Source organism: Stenella coeruleoalba (genome assembly GCF_951394435.1).
Source record: "Stenella coeruleoalba genome assembly, chromosome: 2".
Taxonomy (NCBI): domain Eukaryota; kingdom Metazoa; phylum Chordata; class Mammalia; order Artiodactyla; family Delphinidae; genus Stenella; species Stenella coeruleoalba.
Genome location: NC_137147.1, coordinates 109,290,326 through 109,315,071, shown reverse-complemented (window position 1 = coordinate 109,315,071; position 24,746 = coordinate 109,290,326). Strand labels below are relative to the sequence as shown.

The 24,746-nt window shown below is 44.9% G+C and overlaps 1 protein-coding gene and 1 pseudogene across 10 annotated transcripts in view; one reads left to right on the top strand and one right to left on the bottom strand.

The window, feature by feature from the left end:
- Positions 1–571: 571 nt before the first annotated feature.
- On the bottom strand, positions 572–1,405 carry LOC307182574 (large ribosomal subunit protein uL23-like; annotated as a pseudogene). Its single transcript has one exon. The product of its transcript is annotated as a large ribosomal subunit protein uL23-like (transcript).
- Positions 1,406–8,599: 7,194 nt separating this feature from the next.
- ZNF592 (zinc finger protein 592) overlaps positions 8,600–24,746 on the top strand; it is a 60,244-nt gene continuing 44,097 nt past the window's right edge. For 2 of the 9 annotated variants that reach the window (XM_079907247.1, XM_079907246.1), the window contains exons 1-2: positions 8,605–8,687; positions 9,306–9,436. In XM_079907247.1, coding sequence (XP_079763373.1) covers positions 8,613–8,687; positions 9,306–9,436 — 206 coding nt within the window. In that variant the 5' untranslated portion in view covers positions 8,605–8,612. Of the gene's footprint in view, positions 8,688–9,181; positions 9,437–20,678; positions 22,002–24,746 lie in introns of those variants that run through there. The other 7 variants (XM_079907251.1, XM_079907249.1, XM_079907253.1 and 4 more) reach the window with 6 other exon arrangements.

Genomic DNA, 24,746 nt, shown 5'->3' with positions numbered 1-24,746 from the left:
ACACTGTCCCTTCATTAACTTTCTTCAGTTACACACATTGAGCAGGCCATCTGTTTTCTGCTGATCTTGGCTGACACAAAAGTAAAAATGGAGAATTTTATCTTTTTAAAAGAAATTGATATGATTCACAAAGTTCACCCTTTTATTTTTTTATATTTTTTTGGCCACACGGGGATCCGACCAGGGATTGAACTCAGGCCCTGGCAGTGAAAGCACAGAGTCCTAACCACCGGACCACCAGGGAATTCCCAAAAGTTCACCCTTTAAAAGTATATAGTTCAGTGGTTCTCAGTATAGTTGAGCAAATTATATCTTTTTTCATTTAATATGTAATCAAATGTTTTCTGTTACATACTCCGTGGTAAGTTATACAATGTTGCATGCCGTAAGTTACTTATTCATATGTTTCAAACTTTCACTATCACAAATAAGGTTGTAGTAAATATTAGGCATGTGGCCATTCTCTTTTGGATAGAACTTTCTTTCTTTCTTTCTTTCTTTCTTTCTTTCTTTCTTTCTTTTTTCCTTTTTTTTTTTTTTTTGCAGTACACGGGCCTCTCACTGTTGTGGCCTCTCCCATTGCGGAGCACAGGCTCTGGACGCGCAGGCTCAGCAGCCATGGCTCATGGGCCCAGCCGCTCCGCGGCATGTGGGATCCTCCCAGGCCGGGGCACGAACCCGTGTCCCCTGCATCGGCAGGTGGACTCTCAACCACTGCGCCACCAGGGAAGCCCTCTTTCTTTCTTTCTTTCTTTCTCTCTTTCTTTCTCTCTTCTTCTTTTTTTTTTTTTGTGAAAACTTTTATATTTAGAATTAGCCAGCTGGACTCAGTTTAGGTGATCCCAATTTTGTTGGCAACATCCAAAGCATCATAGTCAGGAGCCAGGCGAACATATGCCTTCTTTTTTCCATCAGACCTGGTCAAGTTGTCCACCTTGGCCACGTCAATGTCATAGAGCTTCTTCATAGCCTGTTTAATTTGATGCTTATTGGCCTTGCCATCCACAAGGACCACAGGTGTGCTGCCTTCTGTCTTCTTCATGGCTGACTTGGCGGTGAGGGGGAACTTGATGATGGCATAGCGGTCAAGCTTGTTTATCCTAGGGGTGCTCTTTGCAGGATATTTGGGCTGCCTCCTGAGCCTCAGTGCTTTGGGCTGTGGCAAGGTGGGTGACAGGCGATTTTTTTTTTTTTTTTCTGGGCGTGGACACATTTCAACTCTGCTTTCTTGGTCTTCAAAGCCTTTGCTTTGGCTTCGGCTTTGGGAGGGGCAGGGGCTTCCTTCTTTGCCTTTGGTGTCATCTTTGTGAAAAGGAGGGAGGACTTTTTCTTAAGGAAAAGTTTCTAGGAGTGGTACTGATGAGTCAAAAGAGAGTCACATCTCTGTTAAGGCTCTTTGCAAGTACTGTCAAATTGCTTTTTAAGAGAATTATACCAATTCCCATTGCCACAGCTTTCTCTGAATGGACCAATTGCATCATCTCATTAGCACTGGAAAGTACATAAGGTGTGTGTATATATATATATATATATATATGTATATGTATATATATGTATAAAATACATATATATGTGTATATATATATATATACATATATACTGTTAATGTAGTAGGTGGTATTGTGGTATTACCATGGGGATTTCTGTGATAGCCATGCCAATCCTAAGATATTTAAAGCCATTTTTTAGCTAAGTGGGAATGGAGGGACAGTGATTTTGAAGGGATGGAGTAGAGAGAAGGTAAAGGGATGTGCTCCTTAACATTCCTCCTTCTCTATCCTGCCTCTTCATCCTGTTTACATACCAGTTTCTTCCTTTTCAGTGAGCTGTGCTTCTTCAGGGCCTAGAATAGTGCCTGGCACTATCCTGAATATCAGTAAACATTTATAAAGTGGATACATAATGGAAGAAGAATGTTAAGATATATGCACCCAGAGTTGGTTATACTAGTATATGAGCATTAACCGGTTTTGTTTTAATGAACTCTCTGGAATCAACACTTTCCATTCCCTCCAAATAAACATATTGACTAATGCCCAAGCCTGCTAAATGCTTTGGATTAGTGAGTCCATCTCTGGAATATCTACATACTTCTTCCTACCAGTTTTGTTAGATGCCTAATAAGAATCTGTTGTGTTTGATCCCAAAATTGCTTATGACAGCTGTTTGCCAGAGTATAATTAATTTAATTAAAATTACATAAACTGATGACACATAAGCATGAAAAAGAAAGAGTTGTTTCTATGAAATGTCAGTTGAATGTTTTGGAAATATTAGATAGGGACCAGTTGAAAATTACTGTCAAACCAGACATGAGTGAGAGAATTAAGAAGGAATTTTTTTTTTTTTTAAGAGGGAGCCTCTAGTTATATTGCTTTGCAAGAAGCTCTAAGTCCTCAGTCAACTTTATTTTTTAAATTTTTTATTTTTGGCCATGCTGTGGGGCATGTGGGATCTTAGTTCCTGGACCAGGGATCAAACCTGTGGCCCCTGCAGTGGAAGCATGGAGTCTTAACCATTGGACCGCCAGGGAAGTCCCCCTCAGTCAACTTTAAAAAAACGAATTGGAAAGCATAGAAAATATATCATGGATATGAATTATGTAAGAAAGACAACTCAAGAATTCTAATCGCCACTGTTGCTCACATAAAAGTTTTGACCTCACATCAAAAGATTCGCAAGTGGGTATTCCTTATAGGTTTGAAATGAAAATGAAATATTAAGGTTTGTATTTGTCACTTTTTATAATTCACTGCTTTAATATACTTTTCCAATTAACTGACCAACTACTGGGCTAGGTCCAATTTGTTTGGGCAGGGATAAATCCTTATTCCCCATTCTTTCCCCCCCCCCCCCCATAGGAAGTCAGGTAGGAGAACTTGTCCTGGTTCTTCCAGGTGACCTACCTAATTGGTGAATTTGGATCTGCTTGCCCTTATAGAGAGGGCAGTCTTCTCTAATCATACATGGTTAAAGTTGCTAGACCTCTACAAGTTGTAGGTTGGAGTTTTGGGGGAGAATATTTTAATTCAAAGAATAGTAAAAAGACTATTGGTCATCAACCAGAACATTCTTCAGCTCAGCTTTATTGGTAATAAAGTTGATATTTTCAGCTTTTCACTGGTTCCAAACTTCTAAGTAAGGATAAAATTTACTGTCCCTGTAGTACTCCAACAGCGTTGGATCAGATGGCTTCTATGTGTTGCCACTATCCAGACATATTATTTCCCTTTTATTTTAGTCCATGATTCTGTTCATTCAAATAAATAGTTGTCTCTGGTAGTCTGCAGGCAGTAGTCTAATCTTGTTTGAAGTTCAGTCTGTATCGCAAGCTAGACAAAGGAGAAAACATTTATGCCTCCTGAGAAATATTGAAATCAGGAAATATTTACTGAGAAGGGAAGAGAAACTCAAACATGGCTCCTGTCAATCCTTCTATTCTCTCCCCCACCACATCCTGAGAGAGTCTTGCCTGTCCTGAGGCTTTCTGGGACATGTAAACATGGCAAACTTAAGGTCACTGCCTGTATGGATATTTAAATGAGAACTGCAAACATAAGGAATAATAGTCTAGCCTTTTTTCAATGTCCTTTAAGGCATTTTGGAGCCCTATAATGGGTCATAAGATCAATGACCAGTATTTAAAAAGAAATAAAAATAATAAAGTTGAAAATATCAGAATGCATTGCATACAATGGTAACATTTCATGAAATGTTTTGTTTCAGAGGTGTGTGTGTCTGTGTGCACATGTGTATATATTCTGGGTTGAGATGTGGAATATATTTCTTATGGAAGTTCAGAGTCAGAAAGAGTGCAAAGAATATTATTCAGCCATAGAAAAGAAGGAAATCATGCCATTTTTGAAAATATGGATGGATCTTGAGGACATTATGCTAAGTGAAATAAATCAGAGAAAGACAAATACTGTGTGATTTCACTTATATATGGAATCTAAGAAAAAGCTGACCTCATAGAAAGTTGTAAAAAAACAAAAAAGTTTTTGCAAGCATTGGTTTAAAATGCACATTTCTTCTTCCTTTCATTTTCACTCTTTGCTAATTTGTTCTCTGAAACTTCTGCCTTGTGAATAAAAATTGTAGTAATGAATACCAGAGAAGCAAGGGCCAGTTCTCACTCTGTGAAAAGGGAATGCAAAAACTGTTGCCCCTACCGCTTCACTCTGAGTCAATCAGATGCCCAGATATCATTAGGGTAGAAGGGTTAATATCTAGAATCTCATTAAGGAAGAGGATACAGGAACATTTATTTTAAAATTTATCACCTGCACAGTTCAAGCTCCAGGGTTCTCCCAGCTGTCAAATTACAAAGGGTTCAACTTGGCATTCAGGACTATTGCCCTACTTGTCCAGACTGATTCACCTCAATTTCTTCCACATGAATCTGTGCTCCAACCAAACTGACCTCTTGGTGTTTGCTGAACTTCTCATTCTGTATCATTGTACTGTTCCTTCTGCATAGGGCAGCCTCCTCAACTAGCCCATCTCTGCTTGTCAAAGTCCCATCCATCCTTCAAATATCCATTTCCAATTTCCTTTCCTGACTCCTAATATCTTTCTTCTGAATTCCATAAATATCTTTTAAAAATACCTTTCATAAAAATACACTTTAAAATATCATTTTTCCTGATTTCAAGGTAAATATTAATGTACTACTGTAAAAATAAGAAAATAAGAAGTCACAGAAGAAAATAAAAATACCATTTAAAAATCTATGTGTGATATTATTTTATATTACGTAGCTCAAAAGTACTATTGCCTCCATTTTACCGAAGAGGAAAGGGATGATCAGAGAGATGAGGTGACCGGTCCAGGGCAGCACAGAGAGTTGGTAACAGAGGCTGGACTTGAAGCCAAGTCTCCTGATTCCCTCTGTGATGTTCTTCGATGGACACCATGCAGCCTCTGGGCACGGCAGGGGACTTTGGAAATAGCTAGGTCTGGGACTTCCCTGGTGGCACAGTGGTTAAGAATCCACCTGCCAATGCACAGGACACGGATTCAAGCCCTGGTCTGGGAAGATCCCACATGCCGCGGAGCAACTAAGCCCGTGTGCCACAACTACTGAGCCTGTGCTCTAGAGCCTGTGAACCACAACTACTGAGCCCGCGGGCCACAACTGCTGAAGCCCGCGCGCTCTAGGGCCTGTGCTCCGCAACAAAGAGAAGCCACTGCAAAGAGAAGCCCGTGCACCGCAATGAAGAGTAGCCCCTACTCTACACAACTAGAGAAAGCCTGCGCGCAGCAACAAAGACCCAACGCAGCCAAAAATAAATAAATAAAAAAAAAAAAAAAAAAAAAAAAAAAAAAAGAAATAGCTAGGTCTGCTGTCCAGAGCCCTGCTTTATTTTCCTGTTTATACCTGGTGATCCAGAACACTACTAAAAAAGTATATGCGTTAAAAAAAATTAAATTGCATTTATTTGTTCTTTATTGGTAAAGCACATAGTATAAAATTCAAAGGGCACAAAAGGGCATACGGTGATAAAAGGTCTCCCTCATGCTCCTGTCCCCCAGCCATCTAGTTTCCCTACCCAATCTCATTTGTGTCCATCAGATATGTGCTATGCTTGGATAAGCAAATATATATGTGTGTAAATATTAATTATATATATAATTTTTATAAAAAATGGAAGTATATTCTACCCTGCTCTCCACCTTGCATTTTAAAAAATTTGAAGGGAAGGGGCAATATTGGGGTAGGGGAGTAATAGGTACAAACTATTAGGTATAAAATAAGTGACAAGGATATATTGTACAGTATGGGGAATATAGTCAATATTTTATAATAATTATAAATGGAGTATAACCTTTAAAAATTGTGAATCACTATATTGTACACCTGTAACTTGTATAATATTGTACAGCAACTATATTTCAATTAAAAAAAATAAGCAGATTCTGGGATTAAAGTTATTCAATATGGTGTTATCCAATAAACCCAATGCAAATAAATGTAAAAAAAAAGTCTTTGTGTGATACACGTTTATGTATATTTATATATTACAAGCTGGTATCATATCTTTTAAAAAATATTTATTTATTATTTAGTTAGTTTTGGCTGCGGCATGTGGACTCCTAGTTGTGGCATGCATGTGGGATCTAGTTCCCTGACCAGGGATTGAACCCGTGCCCCCTGCATTGGGAACACAGAGTCTTACCCACTGGACCACCAGGGAAGTCTCTGTATCCCATCATCTTATGATGTGCTTTTTTTTTTTTTTTTTTTGCGGTACGCAGGCGTCTCACTGCTGTGGCCTCTCCCGTTGCGGAGCACAGGCTCTGGACACGCAGGCTCAGCAGCCATGGCTCACGGGCCCAGCCGCTCCGCGGCATGTGGGATCCTCCCGGACCGGGGCACGAACCCGTGTCCCCTGCATCGGCAGGCGGATTCTCAACCACTGCGCCACCAGGGAAGCCCCTATGATGTGCTTTTTAATTACAAGTATATACCATGTCATTAATCTTTTTCTTCAACATGATTTTTTAAATTTTATATCGGAGTATAGTTGATTTACAATGTTGTGTTCAACATGATTTTTAATGGTTACAAATGAACTATAATTTAACAATTATATAACACTGGGCATTTTGCTTGTTTTCACAAGCATGGTACCGTATTTGGGGGGAATATACATGGAGAGTATCCAGGGAATAGTGACAAATTTCCTAAAAGAGCACAATGGAGTATAATTTTGGAAATAAGAAATTGGGGCCAGTGATAATTTGAAGAAATGTTAAGTTCTCCCGTGAATCTTTGGAAATGTTGGCAGGTATGCTGCGTTTCCTACTCTAAGTGGAATAGGGGTTTGAGCCAATTGCACTTAAATTGCAAAGGGCAGTGACCCCCCAGCAGAATTATGGTTGACTTTGGGGGTCATCCAGGCAGCTGACCCATGGAAACATGCAGGGCTGAGTATGCATGCCTCCCCACCTCAAAATATTTCTATCTTTGTGTATCCTTTAAATCTAGCAGGAAGAGGTGTGCCTCTTCTCTGATTTCTTCCTCCCCCTTCCTCAGCCCTATTTCCTTTTTCTTTTCTGAGATCACGCATCATTAATTATCCTATCCCTTATCTTTTATTCTCCCCTCTCAGCTCCTTTGAGAGCTCGTCCTCAAATAGGAAAAAATAAAAATAGGGCCTCCCTGGTGGCGCAGTGGTTGAGAGTCCACCTGCCGATTCAGGGGACATGGGTTCGTGCCCCGGTCCGGGAGGATCCCACATGCCGCGGAGCGGCCGGGCCCGTGAGCCATGGCCGCTGAGTCTGCGCATCCGGAGCCTGTGCTCCGCAACGGGAGAGGCCACAGCAGTGAGAGGCCCGCGTACCGCAATAAATAAATAAATAAATAAATAAATAAATAAAAATAAAAATCACCTCTCTCTTTTACTACCCCTGGAGCTATAGGCTTACTCTTTTCCCCCTCTTCCTGCCAAACTTCTGGAATCATCACCCTTTACTGCCTTCATTGCTTCACTACCACACACCCCCTACCCAAGTGGTCAACTCAGCTTAGAGCCTGGCCCACAGCAGGCCCTGGCTGAAAATCAGTTGCACCCCTCGAGCAAATTGGCGTCTCTTTCCCGGTTCTTCAGAGGGCATTTCTCCGTGGTTAGCAGTGGGTGCTCACTGCCAGACACCAGGGCCTCATCTACGTGCTCTCACACCCTCAACCTAGTTGCCACCTTAACACCACCAGTTTCCAGGTACTCTAGGTTCTTGGAAGGTCCTGCCCTGGCCATCTGCCCGTCTCTCCGAGTTCTCACCTCGCACAGTCATAGCTTCCCCTGTAACTCAGAGATGTTGCAGTCTACCCCTGGGAGGCACCCGTTGCCAGGCCTCCAACTCTGTTCGCCGCGGGTCTCACGGTCATCCCAGAGACAACATGCCAGAGCGCCCCGCACCTCCAGGCCTGCTTGCAAGTCCCTAGATCCAGCGATGACCGAACATTTAGGGCGCACCTACTAAGTGCCAGGCCCACGCCACCTCTGCTACCTTTCACTTAACAGCCTACTAGGCCCCACTAGGTGCCAGATCTGAGGGAAGAGGACGCCGTGCCGGCTCCAGAGGCGCTCGCCGTCCGCTGGGGCGACACAGCCTCGTAGGCAGATCGTGGCCCTCTAGTGGGAGACCTCGGCCCTGACCGAAGGCCCCTGCCCTGGAGGCCGGTCAGAGAACGAGAGGCCCAGGTTGCAGGGAGCGGCCGCCGGGCCGGAATCGCGCCGGGCGCTCGGCGGGGCAGACGGGTCAGGCGAGGGCGGGGGCAGGGTCTGGGTCTGCGAGGTCTAGGGTCCAGCTCTGCCCGGCACCGCCCCCGCCCCGCCCAGCCCGTCGCTGTCGCCACCGCCGGGTCGGTGCCGCGCAGCCCGCCTGGGGCGGGAGGCGGTAGACGGTAGGCGAGAGGCGAGAAGCCGGGCCCAGGCCGGGTCAGCCCCTCAGCCGCACCGCCCTGGGCGGGTGCCCAGGTCCGAGCCGCCTTCCGCCTGCCCCCCCCACAACCCCCGCCCGCGGCCCCAGCCAGGTCCCGCCGCCAGGCCGGCTCCCGCCCCCGCTCCGCCCCCGGAGCCGCAGCCCCGCCCGCCACCGCCGTCGCCATGTTGTGGCTCCCGCAGCCGGCGCTGGGGACGCGCGCGGCCGAGCCCGGGGCCTGCAGCCGCCGCCGCCGCCAGGTAAGCGCCCCCCGCGGGCCGGGCCGGGCGGGGCTTGTGGGCCGGGGCCGCCGCCGAGGCCGCTCCAGCCCGAGCTGGGGGCTGAGCGGAGCCAGGGCCGAGGCCGAGCCCGCGCCCGCACCGCGGCCCGGCCCTGCAGCCAGGCGGACCCTGCTCGCCGCCTGAGGCGGCAGCCACTTCCCCTGACCGCCGCCTGGCGGGCCCCGGCCGCCACCCCACCCCGCCCCCGGCGGACGGGCAGCCTGCCCCTTCCGCCACCCCGACCCGCCGCTACCCCGCCGGGCGGGCACGCTGCTGTCCTCCCGGCGCGGGACGGGCGGCCGCCCTCGGCGTCGGCCCGCGGCCCCCCGCCCAGGCACGGATAACGGTGCCACTTTCCCCCGCTGGGGCGCCCTGTCAGCTGGACTGTCCCGGTCGCCCGAAGAGCTGGTGTCGTCACGGGACAGACATTTGGGGGATCGACCTTTTTTGGCGCCCCTCAGTCCTTCCCCCCACCTCCGCCCAAGTTCTGACCCTGGGGGAGGTTTTTTCGGGAGCAGACGGGTATTCCTGCTCCAGAGTTGGGGGCCCAGGGGGTGACCAGGCCTGTTGATCAGGGTGGAGATTGTCTTTCTACAGGGGCTCTTCCTGCCAACCCGGAGGGGAAAGGCTCAATGTGACCCGAGGGAGGACGGGGAGCGTCTGCTGGACAGATGGCCTCCTGGCCTTGGATCAGCGCATGTGAGGGGGAGGGGTCCGTACGACCTTAGGTATGTCTGCTTCTGAGAACCCCAGGATTATTCGAGCTGCTCAGGGATTTTTAACTTTTTTTTTCTTTTTTGAGTAGGCTAGAGGTGGCATTAAAAATCCTAGATTGGAATAAATCCATGGGCCCACCCAGGGCAGCATGTCTGGCACCCAGGACTAGCCTAGAATAGGACTGGCAGTCAGAGAATGGGACTTGGGGTAAGGTGGTATTTGGCTTAGGGTTGGCCCACTTGCCTTCAGCTCTGTGTTCTGGAGGGCCTGTACAGTGCATTTGTTGGTGTGTACAGTGTGGCTGAGGATACAGGATGTGGACAGATAGATGCCTGGCAGGTGCTTGGTGGGATTTCAGGGGTCTGTTTCCTCAAACTCACAGGTACATTATACAGTGAAAGAGAAGAGGAAGCAAGGTGCTAACACATATTTTGACCATTTTCCAATTTTTCCACTGGTCATGGCTTTGATTCATTTAGTAAAATTTTACTGAGCACTTATTATGTGCTAGGTACTGGACTAGGTGTTGGGAGTACAGTGGGAAACCAGATAGACGTGTTTTAGCTTGAGCTCATAGACCAGTGAGAAGGCCCGATAATAAATAATCTTGAAATTTCATTCAACAACAGATATTTGTCAACCAATATGTGCCAGCCATTGTTAGATGTTGTGAAGAAAGCAAGCAAAAATAACTGCCCTTGTGGAGCTTTCATTCTAAGGGGCCAGACAATAAAATATATAATAAAAATATAGTCTGTTAATAAGTGCTAATGAGAAAAAGAAGATAGGGAAGGAGGATATGAGTTACTGGGTAGGGACTGAATTTATATTTGAGTGGTCTGAAAAGGCCTCCTGAGAAGGTGTCTTTTAAATAAAACTTTGAAGGAAGTGGTAAACTAATCATTTCAGACTGTGATGAATACAAGGAAAGAAAGGTGAAGAGAGTGGTAAGAGATATGGGCCTTGATTTGGGTTGGAGGCTCAGGGAAGGCTTCCCTTGAGGAAGTGACATTTAGGCTGAGACCTGAAGGAGGGTGAAGAGTTAACCATGTGTGGAGCAGCAGAGAGCTTGGCAAGTTGGAGGAAGTGAAAGAGGCCTGTATGGCTGGAGGGGGAAAAGGAGAGGGGAGATAAGTTTATAGAGAGGTGTGTCCGATCACTGGGGGCCTTGGGGACTGAATGCCTTCCCTCCTTAGTTTGGATTGTATCCCCGGTGTAATTAGGAACCTTTGAAAGGTTTTAAGTGAGTGACATGATGATATTTACATTTTGAAAGGACTCTGGTATGGACAGAGATAAACAGGTAAGGCAAGGCTTTCTGTGTTGAGTGGCCACACTACTTGATCTGCTTCGAAAAGCCTCACGCAGTCTGGGGGAGGATCCTTTTCCTCAGAGAGACTATTTTGCCCAGCTTTTATGAAGGGAAAGGAAAATAAATGAACATTTATGGAGTGCCTGTTAGGTGGGAGAATCCATTTTAGAGACTTTTGCAAACATTATCATATTTAACTTAATCCTCCCTGCACTCTAAGAGAAAGGGGTTGTCCTGCCCCTTTTACATATACAAGCTCGGAGGAGTTAGATGACTTATCCAAAGCCATATTTGTAACATAATCTGTATTAAAACCTAGATCTTCCTGATTCCAGAGCGCACTGGCTCTGGAGCCAGACTACCGAGTTTGTGTCTTGCTTTTGCCACTTACTAACTGAACGATTTTGAGTTATTTAAACCCTCTCGTGCCTCGGTTTCCTGTTTGGAAAAGCCTCAAGCTTTTCTCAGCTTAAATGCAGAAAAATGTATCTACCTCCTAGCGTTGTTGTGCTGATCAAATTAACTTAGTACAAATGTTAGCTGCTATTATTACTTAAAATTTTAAAACGCCCATGCTGCCTCCGTGCCCTATTGTCATTTTGGATGAGATTAAGTATATAGACAATTTAATTCTTGAATATTGTGAGACTCTTTTCCTCTAAATAACTTAATGCCAATGTTCCATGTGATCAGTCCTTCAAGGTTGATCTCTTATTTCAGTCTTGACACTGTGCTAGGGCTTATGGATACAATGTGAGTTCCTTGCCTCAAGAAGCTCAGGGTATCCAGGGGAGGTTAGATAATTAAAAGAATGATCTACAATGTATTTAACAAATTCTCTAAAGCCTTTGTAGTTAGAGAACTGCAGTTGGGGGCAGTAAGAACTAAATGCCTGGGGAAGTAGGGAAGGCTTTAGGGCCAGGTGACTTCTGAACTGGGCTTTAGAGGAAGAACAGAAGTTTTGCAGGCAAGCAAGACTGGGCAAAGGGCAGTCTATGAAGAGAGAGTCATGTGTGAAAGCATGGAGCCATGAGAGACTTGGCTTGTCCAGGGATGAGGCTGGGAAGCTGATTTGGGCTTGTGAAAGGCAGGCCAAGTTTGGATTTAATTCTGTAAGTCACAGGGACATATCAGAGACTGTTGGGTGCATCAAATACATATCACGTGATGGGTGTTGCTGTTAGAGAGTAGAGACAGATGTCATCCTGGGAGGTGACTTTAGTTTGGTGGGATCTCTGTGCTTCAGGATCTTGTGCTCAGTTTCATAAACCTGAAATTCAGTTTGTAGGGCACGCAGAGCTGATTGGATCCAGGGAGGCTGATTAACCAAACTTGGAAGAGACTGATGCATAAACTCAGGGTATTAACTAGCCTTGAGAAATGAAACTGCAGAATGACAGATGTTTCTCTCCTCTGGCCATGGCCCTCCCCACCCCCACTCCCTGACTTCTGGCCAGGGCTGGGACAGACTAACAAACTCTTGCTCCTCAATTCCCATTTGTTTTTCTCAGGCTCCATGAAAACTAACCCTTTTTGTTAACATAATCTTTCCTGAAGCTCTATACAGTATAGTTAACAATGATTATTTAATTGATAGAATGAATGATTCTGTACTGTTTGGGTGGGATCCTGTGTTTGTGAGACTTAAGGAAAAGGAGAAATAACTTTTTTAGAGATAAAGTACTGGAAAAGGGGATTACTGGAGAAGGTATGCAGATACCAAGTGGTGTGGGTAATTTTGTGGCCAAGGAGTGGTTGTGGACAGATGCACTGGAAATTGTTCGGAGAGTAGAGGTCTGTGAACTCTTGGAAGAGATGGGGCAGGGGTGGTTTCTTTTGGTTGCACTTGAAGGAGAGATTGGTTTAGGATTTTCATCTTCCCTACACATTGGAGACAGAAAAGAAGGTAATAATTCTTGCCCTCTATTCAGCGTGGTCATGGTGAGCTTTCCTGTTGGATTGCAATCTTCATGAGGTTTGAGCTTCGTCTTAACACTTCCTTCTGCTTCCACAAAACTGAGAAGAGTTGTGGACCCTCTAGAGTTTTGAATCTGTTTTTCTACAGCAAAAAATAAAATCCAAATAGACCAACCTAGATTATGGGTTAATTATTTTTCTTTTAAAACTCTAAAGAGCATTCATGTAGAAAATTTAGGCAATTCAGATAGGTATACAAATGAAATAAAACTGATAAATCTTATACCCTAGAGCTACTGTTTTAATATTTAGTGTTTTTATTAGATGTTTATCTCCAGCGCTGTCTTTATATACGTTTGTTTTAACTTTTTCTTTTCCTACAAAAATAGGAGTATCCTGAATAGGAGAGAGTTCCTAGTGTTGATGCCTGTGAGGTGGAGCAGTTGCATGTACCCACAGTCTGTGTATGTTTCCATTTGTGGGCATCTGGTCCATTGTTCTCCCCCTTCATGCTTTAGGAGTGTAGGATGGGATATCCATTAGCTTATTAATTTGGGGAAATGTTTTTAGGGATAAAAGTGCTACTTCAACCAACCATTCATTTTTATTTGACAGTGGGAAGTGTTTATGTATGTGTTGAAATGGCACATTGGATCCTTTTTATGACTGAAAGAAAAGTTAATGAACGCCTTTTGAGTTTGGTGTCACCACAGAGTCATTCCTCAAATCCATCAGCAGAGAATAGGTGTCCTCTGTTTGCTGTGTGACTTTGGGTAAAGTCACATTTACCCACATACTCCATTTCAGATTCTAAAGGTATTGTATCAAGAGGTAATGGTGTCCCCCTTCCTCTCATTTACATGCTCCAGGAGATAAAAAGTATGATGATGTCTATTTATGTGATTGATTGTAGAAAGACTTATGCTATGTTGAGTGAAAAAAAGGGGTATGTCTGCTGAACAGATGAACTCCTGGCCTCAAGTCAGTATGTGTGTGGGGCAGCGAGTCTTTATGACTTCATTAATGTCCATTTGTGAGCTCCAGAAATATTGGAGACCCCTGAAATTTTTTCGAGTAGTTCAGGGGTGGCATTAAGGGTCTTCTGAAAACTAAATCCACAGACTTTTCCAGAAAAGCAAGAGCAACACCCTAGGTTTAACTCAGAATAGGTTCACTTCTTCTGCAGAGCAGAGTTTATGTCAGATCTTACCTCTGAGTGGTGGGATTAGAGTGGTTTTTACTTTTTTCTTTATATTTTTGCCTGTCACTTGAATTTTCTATAAGCTTATATGTCATCATTACAAAAACAATGGGTAAATCTGTGTTTAATTTTAGAGACAAACATTGAATGTCCTAAAGCAAAAACTCAAACTGCCCAGAAATATGTCCCTCTAGAAGAGGTATGATGTTGGAACTGGCTATCCCTCCTTGGTAGGCAAGGAGGCTTGCCTTTGGTAGATGTGCAGTAAAGACAGCTCTCCCCAGCAGGTGACTTAGGCTAGAAACTCTGATCGGGATAGTTCCTGAATTCAGGGAGCCACAGCTGCACCCATCTGGGAGGAGCTGATGAGCAGAATGAATTGGCTTCTAGCTTCATTTGTTGGGTGTTTTTTGGGGGCATGCTTCTAAAGAAGTCACTTCTTTTGGGCATGGCCCTGGGCTCTCTCCCATGGACCACAGCGCTCTTAGTCTCCTACACATTGACATGGGGGATGGTAAAGAGAGGGGTTCCTATGTATGAACCTCACATACATTCCTGGAATTTCCCTCCTACTGGAGGCTCAGCCCATCCTGGGAGTGAGGCAGGGAGCTACTTCATCCTTATGTCCATCCAGTCATTGGGCATAGGAACGTTTACCCACACTGCCCTTAGCAAGCTGGAGCTGAATGTGAGCCAGTGGAGTGGGTTCTGGCTCCGCTTTTATTCCCCTGGTTTGCTGCAGTTCACAGCATTCTACTCCTGTCTGCCAACTCAGTTCTGAAGTTAAAGTTGTTCGTTAGCAAGCCAAGGGCAGAGTGAGACCTGAGAGAGAGGTCTTGAAGGTAGGTGATCTTCAAGGTGACCATTGTAACTGCAAGCCTCTCAAAGCTATTCCAGGGCCCGAAAACACCTCTGAGGCAGAGCTTTGGCATTTTTGGAGGAGAAGGGAGTCCAGGGGTGGGCAGCAAGCAGCTGTTCAGATTCTTCTGGGGCTTGGCCCAGCCGAGGCTCGGGTGTGTGTGGACAAGGGCTGCTCTCTCCCTTTGCCTTGTTAGACAGACTCTCCAGACCTGAACTGAACTGGCTGAGGTTGTAAAAACTGCTTCACTGTCTGAGACTTCATTAAGGCTATAAATCTTCAGGCCCTTAAAAATATTAGGTGTGTGATTAATACTACTGTTGTTCTTAGTTAGAATGCTTATGTGTATTTAAAATCCTTTGGAAAAAAAGTCCTTTGGAGCCTTTTTACAACTGGGCCATCAATGATCAATTATCTACAGTTGTTTATGAAAGGCCCACCCTGGGCCCAACACAGAGCTGGATGCTCTGTGGAGCATAAAAGAATCATGTGAGATGAACTTTGCCCTCAAGGAGTTCCCCCACTGAAAGCAATTGGAGAACAATTTGCTTCCAGACCAGAAGTGTCCTAAGGGGGCTTTTCTTTCTGATGGTGGTAGTTACTTTCACACAAGTCACCCCTCTGGGATGGCTGGGGTTACCTCTGGGGAACATTCTCTGGTACCCAAAATGGATTGAATGGCCATTTGGGAGGAGAGAGGTGGTGGCAATGACGTAATCTCATCTTTCATTACTTCACTTGTCTCCCTTTGACATTGCTTTTCTAAGCACCTGTACCCTTTAGGAGAAGGTAGCCACCTACCCACAAACTAGGCACCCCAGTGCCTATCGTTCCAACATTATAGCTGCATTCCTCTGAGTCTTAAGACGTTTGCATTTCCACTTAGTGTCCCCATTTAAAATATTTACACCTGGAACTTCCTTGGTGGCGCAGTGGTTAAGAATCCGCCTGCCAATGCAGGGGACACGGGTTCGAGCCCTGGCCCGGGAAGATCCCACATCCTGTGGAGCAACTAAGCCTGTGCACCACAACTACTGAGCCTGCGCTCTAGAGCCCACGAGCCACAAATACTGATCCCGAGTGCCACAACTACTGAAGGCCGTGTGCCTAGAGCCTGTGCTCTGCAACAAGAGAAGCCACCGCAATGAGAAGCCTGCGCAGCGCAACGAAGAGCAGGCCCCTGCTTGCCTCAACTAGAGAAAGCCCGTGCGCAGCAACGAAGACCCAGTGCAGCAATCAATCAATCAATTAATCAATAAAATTTATTTTCAAAAACTGTATAAAGAATTTAAAAAACTGTATAAAGAATAAAAAAAATATTTACACCCCTTGAGAGGTCAGTCTTTTAGCAGTTCATCACTAAACTGTAACTTTAATTACCAGGAATTAATTAAGTTAATGGAGAGAAAGAGTGGGACCCAGGCAGGCACTTGGGGCAAGAGTGTCCGAAGGGACAGTGAGGGGAGCAGAAGAAACTTTCATGAAAATTAGTTGCTGTAGGCCGGTACTGCTAACACTGGGGCCACCCCAGTGGTCCTGATGGCCAGGGTCTAGGGTACAGCATGGCCTAGCACTGGTACAGGGGGCTTTGAGTGGAGGTGGAATTTGGGCTCAGTCTTAAAGGATTAGGAAGATTGTTTTTCCTTCATTTAAAAAATATGGTATGGCTACAAGGGGGTAAGGGAGTGGGGGAGGAGGGATAAACTGGGAGACTGAGATTGACATATACACACTATTATATATAAAATAGATAACTAATAAGAACCTACTGTATAGCACAGAGAACTCTACTCAGTACTCTGTAATGGCCTATATGGGAAAAGAATGTAAAAAAGAATGGATATACGTATATGTATAACTCATTCACTTTGCTGTACACCTGAAACTAATGCAACATTGTAAATCAACTATATTCCAATAAAAATTAAAAAAAAATTGGGGCATTCCCTGGCAGTCCAGTGGTTAGGACTCGAAGCTTCCACTGCCGGGGCCCAGGTTCGATCCCTGGTCGGGGACCTAAGATCCCATAAGCTGTGTGCTGCAGCCTTAAAAAAAAAAAAAAGAAAAATATATCTTCAGTTTAGAAAATTTTGGAACATTCAAGAAGAAAATAAGTCCCTCATAATTTTACTACCTGATGATAGACGGCAGAGAGGAGTAATCCTTTCACAGTGAAAGTCAGAGCATGTCGCTCCTTTACCCCAGGTCCTCCTATAGCCTTCAATCTAAGAGTGAAAGTCAGTCCTCACAGTGGCCCTCCATTATTTGCTTCCCACCCCCATCTCCTGTGACTGCCTCTGCTCTGGTTTGGGTTCCTTGAATGCATCAAGCATTTCCCTGCTTCAGGGCTTCTCTACTTGCTCTTCCCTCTGCCTAAAACCTCTTCTCCCCTGTATTCACGTGGCTTACACTCTCACTTGCTTCAGAATTGAGAATGTAGTCGTTCCATTTTATGATTTCCTACTGAACTCCTATTGAGAAAGGCTATATGACTACCTGACATATCATGAATTTGCTTGTTTGTGTCCATTTGTCTCCTAGTGGAATGTCAGCCCTGCATGGGGAGGGACTTAGTCTGTTTGTTCACTGTGGTATCCATAGTGACTAGGATAAGGCCTGGCACCTAGGAGGTGCTCAACTAATATTATCAGTTGAATGAATGAGCATGCATGTATGTGTGTAGTGTGTGTTTGTGTTGTGGAAGTCGAGTGGGAAAGGACAGTGTGGCTAGAAGCTGTTGTGGGGGGATGGGTATGGATGGTGTGGAGAGTGAGGATGCTTTGGGCAGGAATGGAGGTTGGAGATGTGGTCCAGTCTGTTCCAGGCTCTAGGGTCTCATCTCTTACTGGTGCTGTTGAAGGTGAAGGCAGTGATTTGGTGCTTTGAGGTGGGTGAAGAAGCAGCTCCTGAAATTTAAAGTCTAGGCCTAGAGGACAGGTTCTCAAAAGTCTGGCCCGAGGGTTGGAGCTGATGTGATCGGCTACAGGAAATTATTGTAAGTTTTTGAGCAGAGTGAATGACCCGTGAAAATGGTGATGGGGAAGATTGGTCTTAGACATGTAGGATGACTGTGGGAAGAGACCAGAGGTGGCAAGGAAAGCGGTAACAAGGACAAGGATGGAGACATGGAGCAGAACAGATGACATCTGTGAGACTTAGTAATGGCAGAATTCTCCCCAGCTGCTGTGTGGCCTTGATAAAAGCTTCTAGTGCTCCCGACTTGGTAGAGCTTAAAGAACTGTCCATGGTTTCAAATGAGTTTTGGAAGCAGGTGGGGAAAGCAGGCACAAGGGAAAGAGGACGGGTCCTCTCCAGGTTCATTAGGTTGATGGATCTGGTGGGAAGCGGGCCGTCATATCCTGCACTGGGCCTGCATCTCACCGACTGTAACCCTGGATGGGAGCCTGTCCTTTCTGGTCCGCTGGAAACTTTCCTGTCTGAGAGTAGCTGTAAGTGCTCTCAGGTTTTCTTCTGAACCTACACATATACCAGGACAGTATGTGAAATCTATTTGTTCGATTACCTTCTTTCAACTCCATTTTCTGTCTCCATAGTTTTATCTGTTCCTCGGAACAAATTGTCTTTGACTGACAAACCCATTTGGATTGGATTAATTGACGGGAAGTACTTATTTCTAAATGGTTTCTGTTTCATTAGGCCTCTAGCCTGTTTTTAAAAAGGCTTCTGCCAAGATGAGATCAGTGGAGAAGTGATTTCGGTATAATCAGCTTCTTTGATCTTTTGGTACAAGTTATGTTGAGATTGGTGTTCCTGATGTATTAATTCCTAGAATAAATATTTCAGTGCCTGCTCTGTGCCAGGCACTATAGGCACTGGGACTATAACCGGGAACAAAATAAACAATCTTACTTTCATGGAGCTTGTAATCCAGTGTGTGAGGTCTTATAGATAATAAACAAGTAAAACATAAAGTATGAGAGATGGTGAAAAGTATTACAGAGAAAAACAGCAAAGCTGGGATGGAAGATAGAGAGGTTTGGTGGGGAGGCAGATTTTCTGCTTTAAGTAAGGAAGCCTCACTGATAATGGACGTTTGAACAGAGTTCTGAAGGAGTAAGAGAGGGAGCCATGCATTTATCTGAGGGAAGAGCAGTCAGGGTGGAGAGAAAAACTGGAGTGAGGAGGAGGAAGGTATAGGAGAGGAGGCCAAGGTGGTCCCACTGGGCTTGTAAATCCTAGTGGGGGCCTGAACCGAAGCTCTGAGTGAGATGGGAAGCCCCAGGTGGCTGTGTAGAACCACGATGGACTCCAGCTCTGTTTTTGAAAGGTTTGCCACAGCTGCTGGTGATTGAAGCAGTGGGGCTTCTGCAGGGGCTCTTAGCTTAGAGTGGGCACCAGAGTCTGAATCATCTGGGAACCTTTCCCAGGCCAGCTACTGGGGCCATCCAGGACTCCAGGGTCAGCCGGAGCACAGGTGTGACTTCTGAGACTCACTCAGTGCCACTGCTGTAATTCTCTAACCACTGGGTGACTGTCACAGCTTCAGATTCCTGAGACCCACTTTCTTTCTTCTTTTTTTAAAAATTTATTTATTTTTGCTGCGTTGGGTCTTCATTGCTGCGCATGAGCTTTCTCTAGTTGCGGCGAGCAGGGGCTACTCTTCGTTGCGGCACGTGTGCTTCTCATTGCCATGGCTTCTCGTTGCAGAGCACGGGCTCTAGGCACGCGGGCTTCAGTAGTTGTGGCACGAGGGCTCAGTAGTTGTGGCTTGCGGGCTTAGTTGCTCTGCGGCATGCGGGCTTTTCCTGGACCCAGGGCTCAAATCCGTGTCCCCTGCATTGGCAGGCGGATTCTTAACCACTGCGCCACCAGGGAAGTCCCGAGACCCACTTTATTTCTATTGAGTCAGTCTGCAGGTGGACTTAGAAGTCTGCATCATTAACAAGATTTGGGGGTGATTTTTGAGGCCAGTGGTCCCTGGACTATACTTTGGTCTAAAGACTGTGGTTCCCAGCCCCAGACAACATCAGTCCTCTAGGTTGTTTTCTAAAAAATGCTCAGCCCCACCCCTGAAGATTCTGATTTAATTGGCCTGAGGTGGAGTTAGGTATTAGCACTGCTCCCCATGTGTTTCTAATGTGCTTCCAGGGCTAGAATCACTAGTCTGCGGGTTAATAAGCCTTATACTGGGTGTTTGATGGAGAGATTTGAATGGGTAACTGTGAGTAGGAGACTTCAGGCCCTCTGGGAAGCTAAGGCAGGGCCAGTCATGTTGCCAGGAATAACAGGAATCTTTCACAGTAATAAAAACTCTCCAGTTTATGTACTTTATCTCATTTGATTACCTCACCTCTCTGGGCCTTCATTTCCTTGCTTGTAGAGTTAGCAGCTTAAATTTAATGGTTTCCTAGAATCTCTTGGGCTCTTAATCTTTCTGGTGTTGGAAGAACCTCTAATCCAGAACAGTGTTCTAGTACGTTGTTTCCTAATCTCAGTCTTACAACACCCTAAGGTGTGTCATAATTGTGGCAAGGGCTGTAGTGAATGTCTCAATACCAGTTGAAGGAAAATGTGTGCCATATGCAGTAGCACCTTGGGAAGATGAGGATGTTGGGAAACTGAAATGTGAAGTCAGACCTCCTGGTTCAGAATTCCTGAGTGGAAGGGCAGTCTGGTTGTTGGAGGCAAGCAGGAGCCTCAGTATTAGTCTTGGTTCTGGCGAGTTCCCTGTGAAGTGGCAATAGTGTTATATAAACTGTAAAGTTCCTATAAATCCACATGTGTGTATGTGGCCTGAGAGAAGCAGCCAGCCTGGGCCAATGGAGCCTGATTCTCAGGTTTGCCAGCCCCTCTCTGCAGCCAAACTGTGTTATTGGGCACCAGAGATGGTCTGAATAACCCTAAAGAATCCGGTGTCTGCAGGAACTGAGGTTACCCTGGAATAAATAATCAGGCACACTCATTGGAGCACCTCAGAACTAACTTATTTTGGACATCAGATCTAAGACACTCCCTACCCCATCCCCTGGTTTCTGACTTTATCCTCATCTGGACAGCACAGGGTCTGCTTGTTAGTTTATGTTTTGAAATGTGAAGATCCAAATAAGAAAAGGAAAAAAGTTTTCTGTATTTCCCTTCTATAGAATTGGAATAATGAGTTTCCTTCCATTCCCTTGTAAGTTTTTCCATTAATATTGTCTATACCTCTATTTAGAATCCAAATAAATGCTGGTCTGTCAAAGTTAAGACAAATGAAGTCAAGCGAGGGAACGCAGAATTACAGTGAGAGTGAGCGGAATTAGAAAAGAGCCTCTTTATTCTGTCATTTGTGGGTACATGCACCTGATGGACTGTTAACTAGTTTCTCCACACGGGCCTCTAAAATTGGAATCTTGGGAGGTTATGGCCAAGCATTAGTAGTTTCCAAAGTTCCCAAGGTGATTCTGATGTCCAGTTACAATTGAGGACCACTTAGATTAAAAAAAAAAAAAAAAGGGTCTGCCAGCTTTCCCCATGTCTTCTCTTATTCTCATCCCCTGCTTGGTGCTTGTCCCTTCCCTGCCTCTCCCCCACCTGTGACTTTCCCCCAGCCTACCTGCCCCTTGGTCCCCTTGCTCACTCCTTGATCCTCTGCTTCTTCAGCCCTCCTGAGCACTGGAGGATGAGCTGTGAGGAGGGGTAACCGACCTTCACTTGCCCTGTCTCTGTCCCCTGTGCATGCATCCAGTCAGCCTGACGTTTAGGGATTCAGTGGTCTGCAGGGGCACTCTGAAAAGTTATGAGGTAAAGCTTGCTGGCCACTGAGGTTGGTGGCAGAATACTTAACAAACATGTGTATTTGCTATGTTTAAGGCAGTGTTGTAAGAGCTTTACAAATATTAACTCATTTAACCCCTATAACCCCCATTTTACTTATGGGGAAACTGAGACACAGAGGTGGAGGAACCTGGCCAAGGTCACATGGCTAGTAAGTAGTAGAACTGGGATTTGAACCCACGTAAAGTCTGGGCTCTGAACCAGCACACTGTGCTAGGCGAAAGGGAGAAGATCTGGGACTGGGGATAGTACTATCTTTGACTACATTTGAGGCCCGCTTTGAATTAGGTTTGGAGATTCTTCTCAGGGTCTGACCTACACTTTATTATTATTAACTTACTTTAATTACATTTGCCTTCAGACCTATTAAAAAACATTTTATTTTTCTTCTTTCCTTAGGTGGTGTTTGGAAACTAGACCATGTGCCTATAGGTAGAAGTTATTCCTTTCTCCACAGCTGTACACTCCCAGCAATATTCACCACACCCTTGTTTTGAGAACCTCACTGAGGTATGATGTCTAGGCTGACCTGAGCTGGCCTTGAAGAGCTGAGAGTTTGGACACAAGTGGTTTTTTTTTTTTTTCAATGTTCCTTGGTAGTTATCATTATTTTTAAAAATTGTGGTAAAACATACATAAGAAAATTGACCATTTTAACCATATTTTAAGGGTATCCAAGGATTTTTTATTAGTGTTTTTGTTATTATTTTTATTGAAGTATAGTTGATTTACACCATTTTAACTATTTTCAAATGTACTGTTCAGTGGCATTAAGGACATTCACATAACCATCACCACCGTCCATCTCTAGAACCTTTTCATCATCCCAAACTGAAACTCTTCACCCATTATATAACAACCCCTTTTCCTTTCTCCCCTTTATCCCCTGGTAACCACTGTTCTACTTTTTGTCTCTATGAAATTGACTGCTCTAGGTACCTCATTATCAGTGGAATCAGACGATATTTGTCCTTTTGTATATGGCTTATTTCATTTAGCATAATGCCTTTAAGGTTCATCTATGTTTTAGCATGTATCAGAACTTCATTCCTTTTTAAAGGCTGAATAATATTCCCTTTTATATTTATGTCACATTTTGTTTATCCATTCATCCATTGATGAATACTTGGGTTGTTTTCACCTTTTGGATATTGTGAATAATGTTGCTATGAACATAGATGTACAAATACCTCTTTGAGACCCCTTTCAATTCTTTTGGGTATATACCTAGAAGTGGAAGTGTTATATCCACTATGTGTAATTTTTCTTAGGAACTGCCATGCTGTTTTCCATAGTGGCTACAGTACATTCCCACCAGCGATTCACAAGGATTCCAGTTTCTCCACCACATTCTCACCAACACTTGCTATTTTCTGTTTTGTTTGATAATAGCCATCCTAATGGGTGTGATCTTGGTGGTTAGCTAGTTGCACCCATAGAGTCCACTATCCAAGAGTCTGGTTCCTAGTGTGCTGAAATGTGCATATGTAGAGAAAAATAACATGATAAACTCCCATGTACTCCTCATGCAGATCCAACAGTTATCATTTCATGGCCAATCTTGTCTCATTTATACATGCCCTCCCTGCTCTCTTCCTCCTGCCCTGTGTTATTTTGAGGCAGATCCCAGATATCACATCATTTTATCTGTGAACATTTCACAGATATCTTAAAAAGATATTCCATTTTTTCTGATGGTGGAAGGGCACATAGGGATGTCCTTTGAACACGTTATTTTCTGTCATTCCCTTGGATCACCAGGGACATATGCAGTGGGCACACATTGCAGATACCTGGATGTTGGGTCCGTTGCCATGCTGGGTTGTTGGTGAAAAGCTGCCGTGGCTGGCGCCCTGCTTTCCTGCAGGAGGCTGGCTGCACTTGGGTCTGAGCAGTCATGGTGAAAGAGCGCACCCAGATCTCTTTTGAGAGGGGAAGGAGAGAAGAGAGAGGAAGAAGGGGATAAAGAAGAACATCTGTGAGGGAGACAAGAGGGGGGAAGAGAGAAAGGGACGGAGGAATGGAGAGGGGCATGGAGGAAGGAGTAGGGGGAGAGAGAGGAACAGGAAGGAGAAGAGTGTGTGAGTGTGTGTGTGTGTGTGTGTGTGTGTGTGTGTGTGTGTGTGTGTGTGTGTGTGTGTGTGTGTGGAGGTGTGGAGGTGTGAGAAAAAGAAAAGGGGAGTGAGAGTAGAGTACCTGGGAGAGGCATCCTTTACCAGGCCCTTGACTCAGCAGCTCCTAAACTCCTTAGTGACCTAAGGGAACTGAAGAGACACCCCGATACTAATAGTACATTTGGCCCCCACCCCAACCTTTTAATTTCGGGATATTTGGGACTGTGGTTTGCCTGTGGTAGATGAGATTGGTGGCACACCCAGAGCCACCAAACACAGGGGTACCAGAGCTGGGGAAGGAGTGATCTGCGGAATGGCCACTTTTTCTTTTCTGGGGCCCTTTTATTTGGGGAGTGGAGGCTTGGTTCCCAGCAGGTCTGAGGCTACTGGCTTCCTACCTAAATTTGGGAATCCCTACTACCAAGAGATGATGCTTTTACAAAGTTCAGTGGGGGGAAACTCCTCAAGGATGGTGTGTGAACAAGAGGAGTCCTGTCTCTCTTTTTTCTGTCTCTGGGTCTTTTTCCCTTTTAACAAAGTGCAGTGTCCCTTAGTGCTGAGCTCTGTTTCAAGTAATGAAAGGAAAAGCGGGTACTGGTTACAAAGTATCAGTTTTTATCTCAGTTCTTAGCTCTGCTTAAACTTTGTTGCCTATGCCTAGTTTCCACTTGTATCATCCCAGTCAGTTGTACAGTCTTTTATAATCCCAATTCCTTTCAGTTCTATCCTCTTTTCTTCCTTTTTATCTTTTCTAAAAATCTAACAGCTTTATTGAGATGTAATTCACGTGCCATATAGTTTACCCATTTAAAGTGCGTAATTCAATGGGTTTTGGTATATTCACAGAGTTGTATCCTCTTGTCTTAAGACTCAAGACCACCTTGTGTTCTCCTCTTCCCTGTGGTTCTCAGAGCTAGCCTTCCCCCTCCATTGGCGTCACACTGATCCAGTCCTCAAGACAGATGACCTTATTGTGGGGACAATGGCCAGTAGGCACTTAACACCAATAAAATATAATATTTAACTTAGTCCTGCAGGGGCCTAGGGTTCATAGACAAGTGTGACTTCAGATAGACCCTTTCCCACTGGCAAGGCCCCATCACCACTCAAGGTCTCTCTATTTATAAAAAGTTTTCAAAAG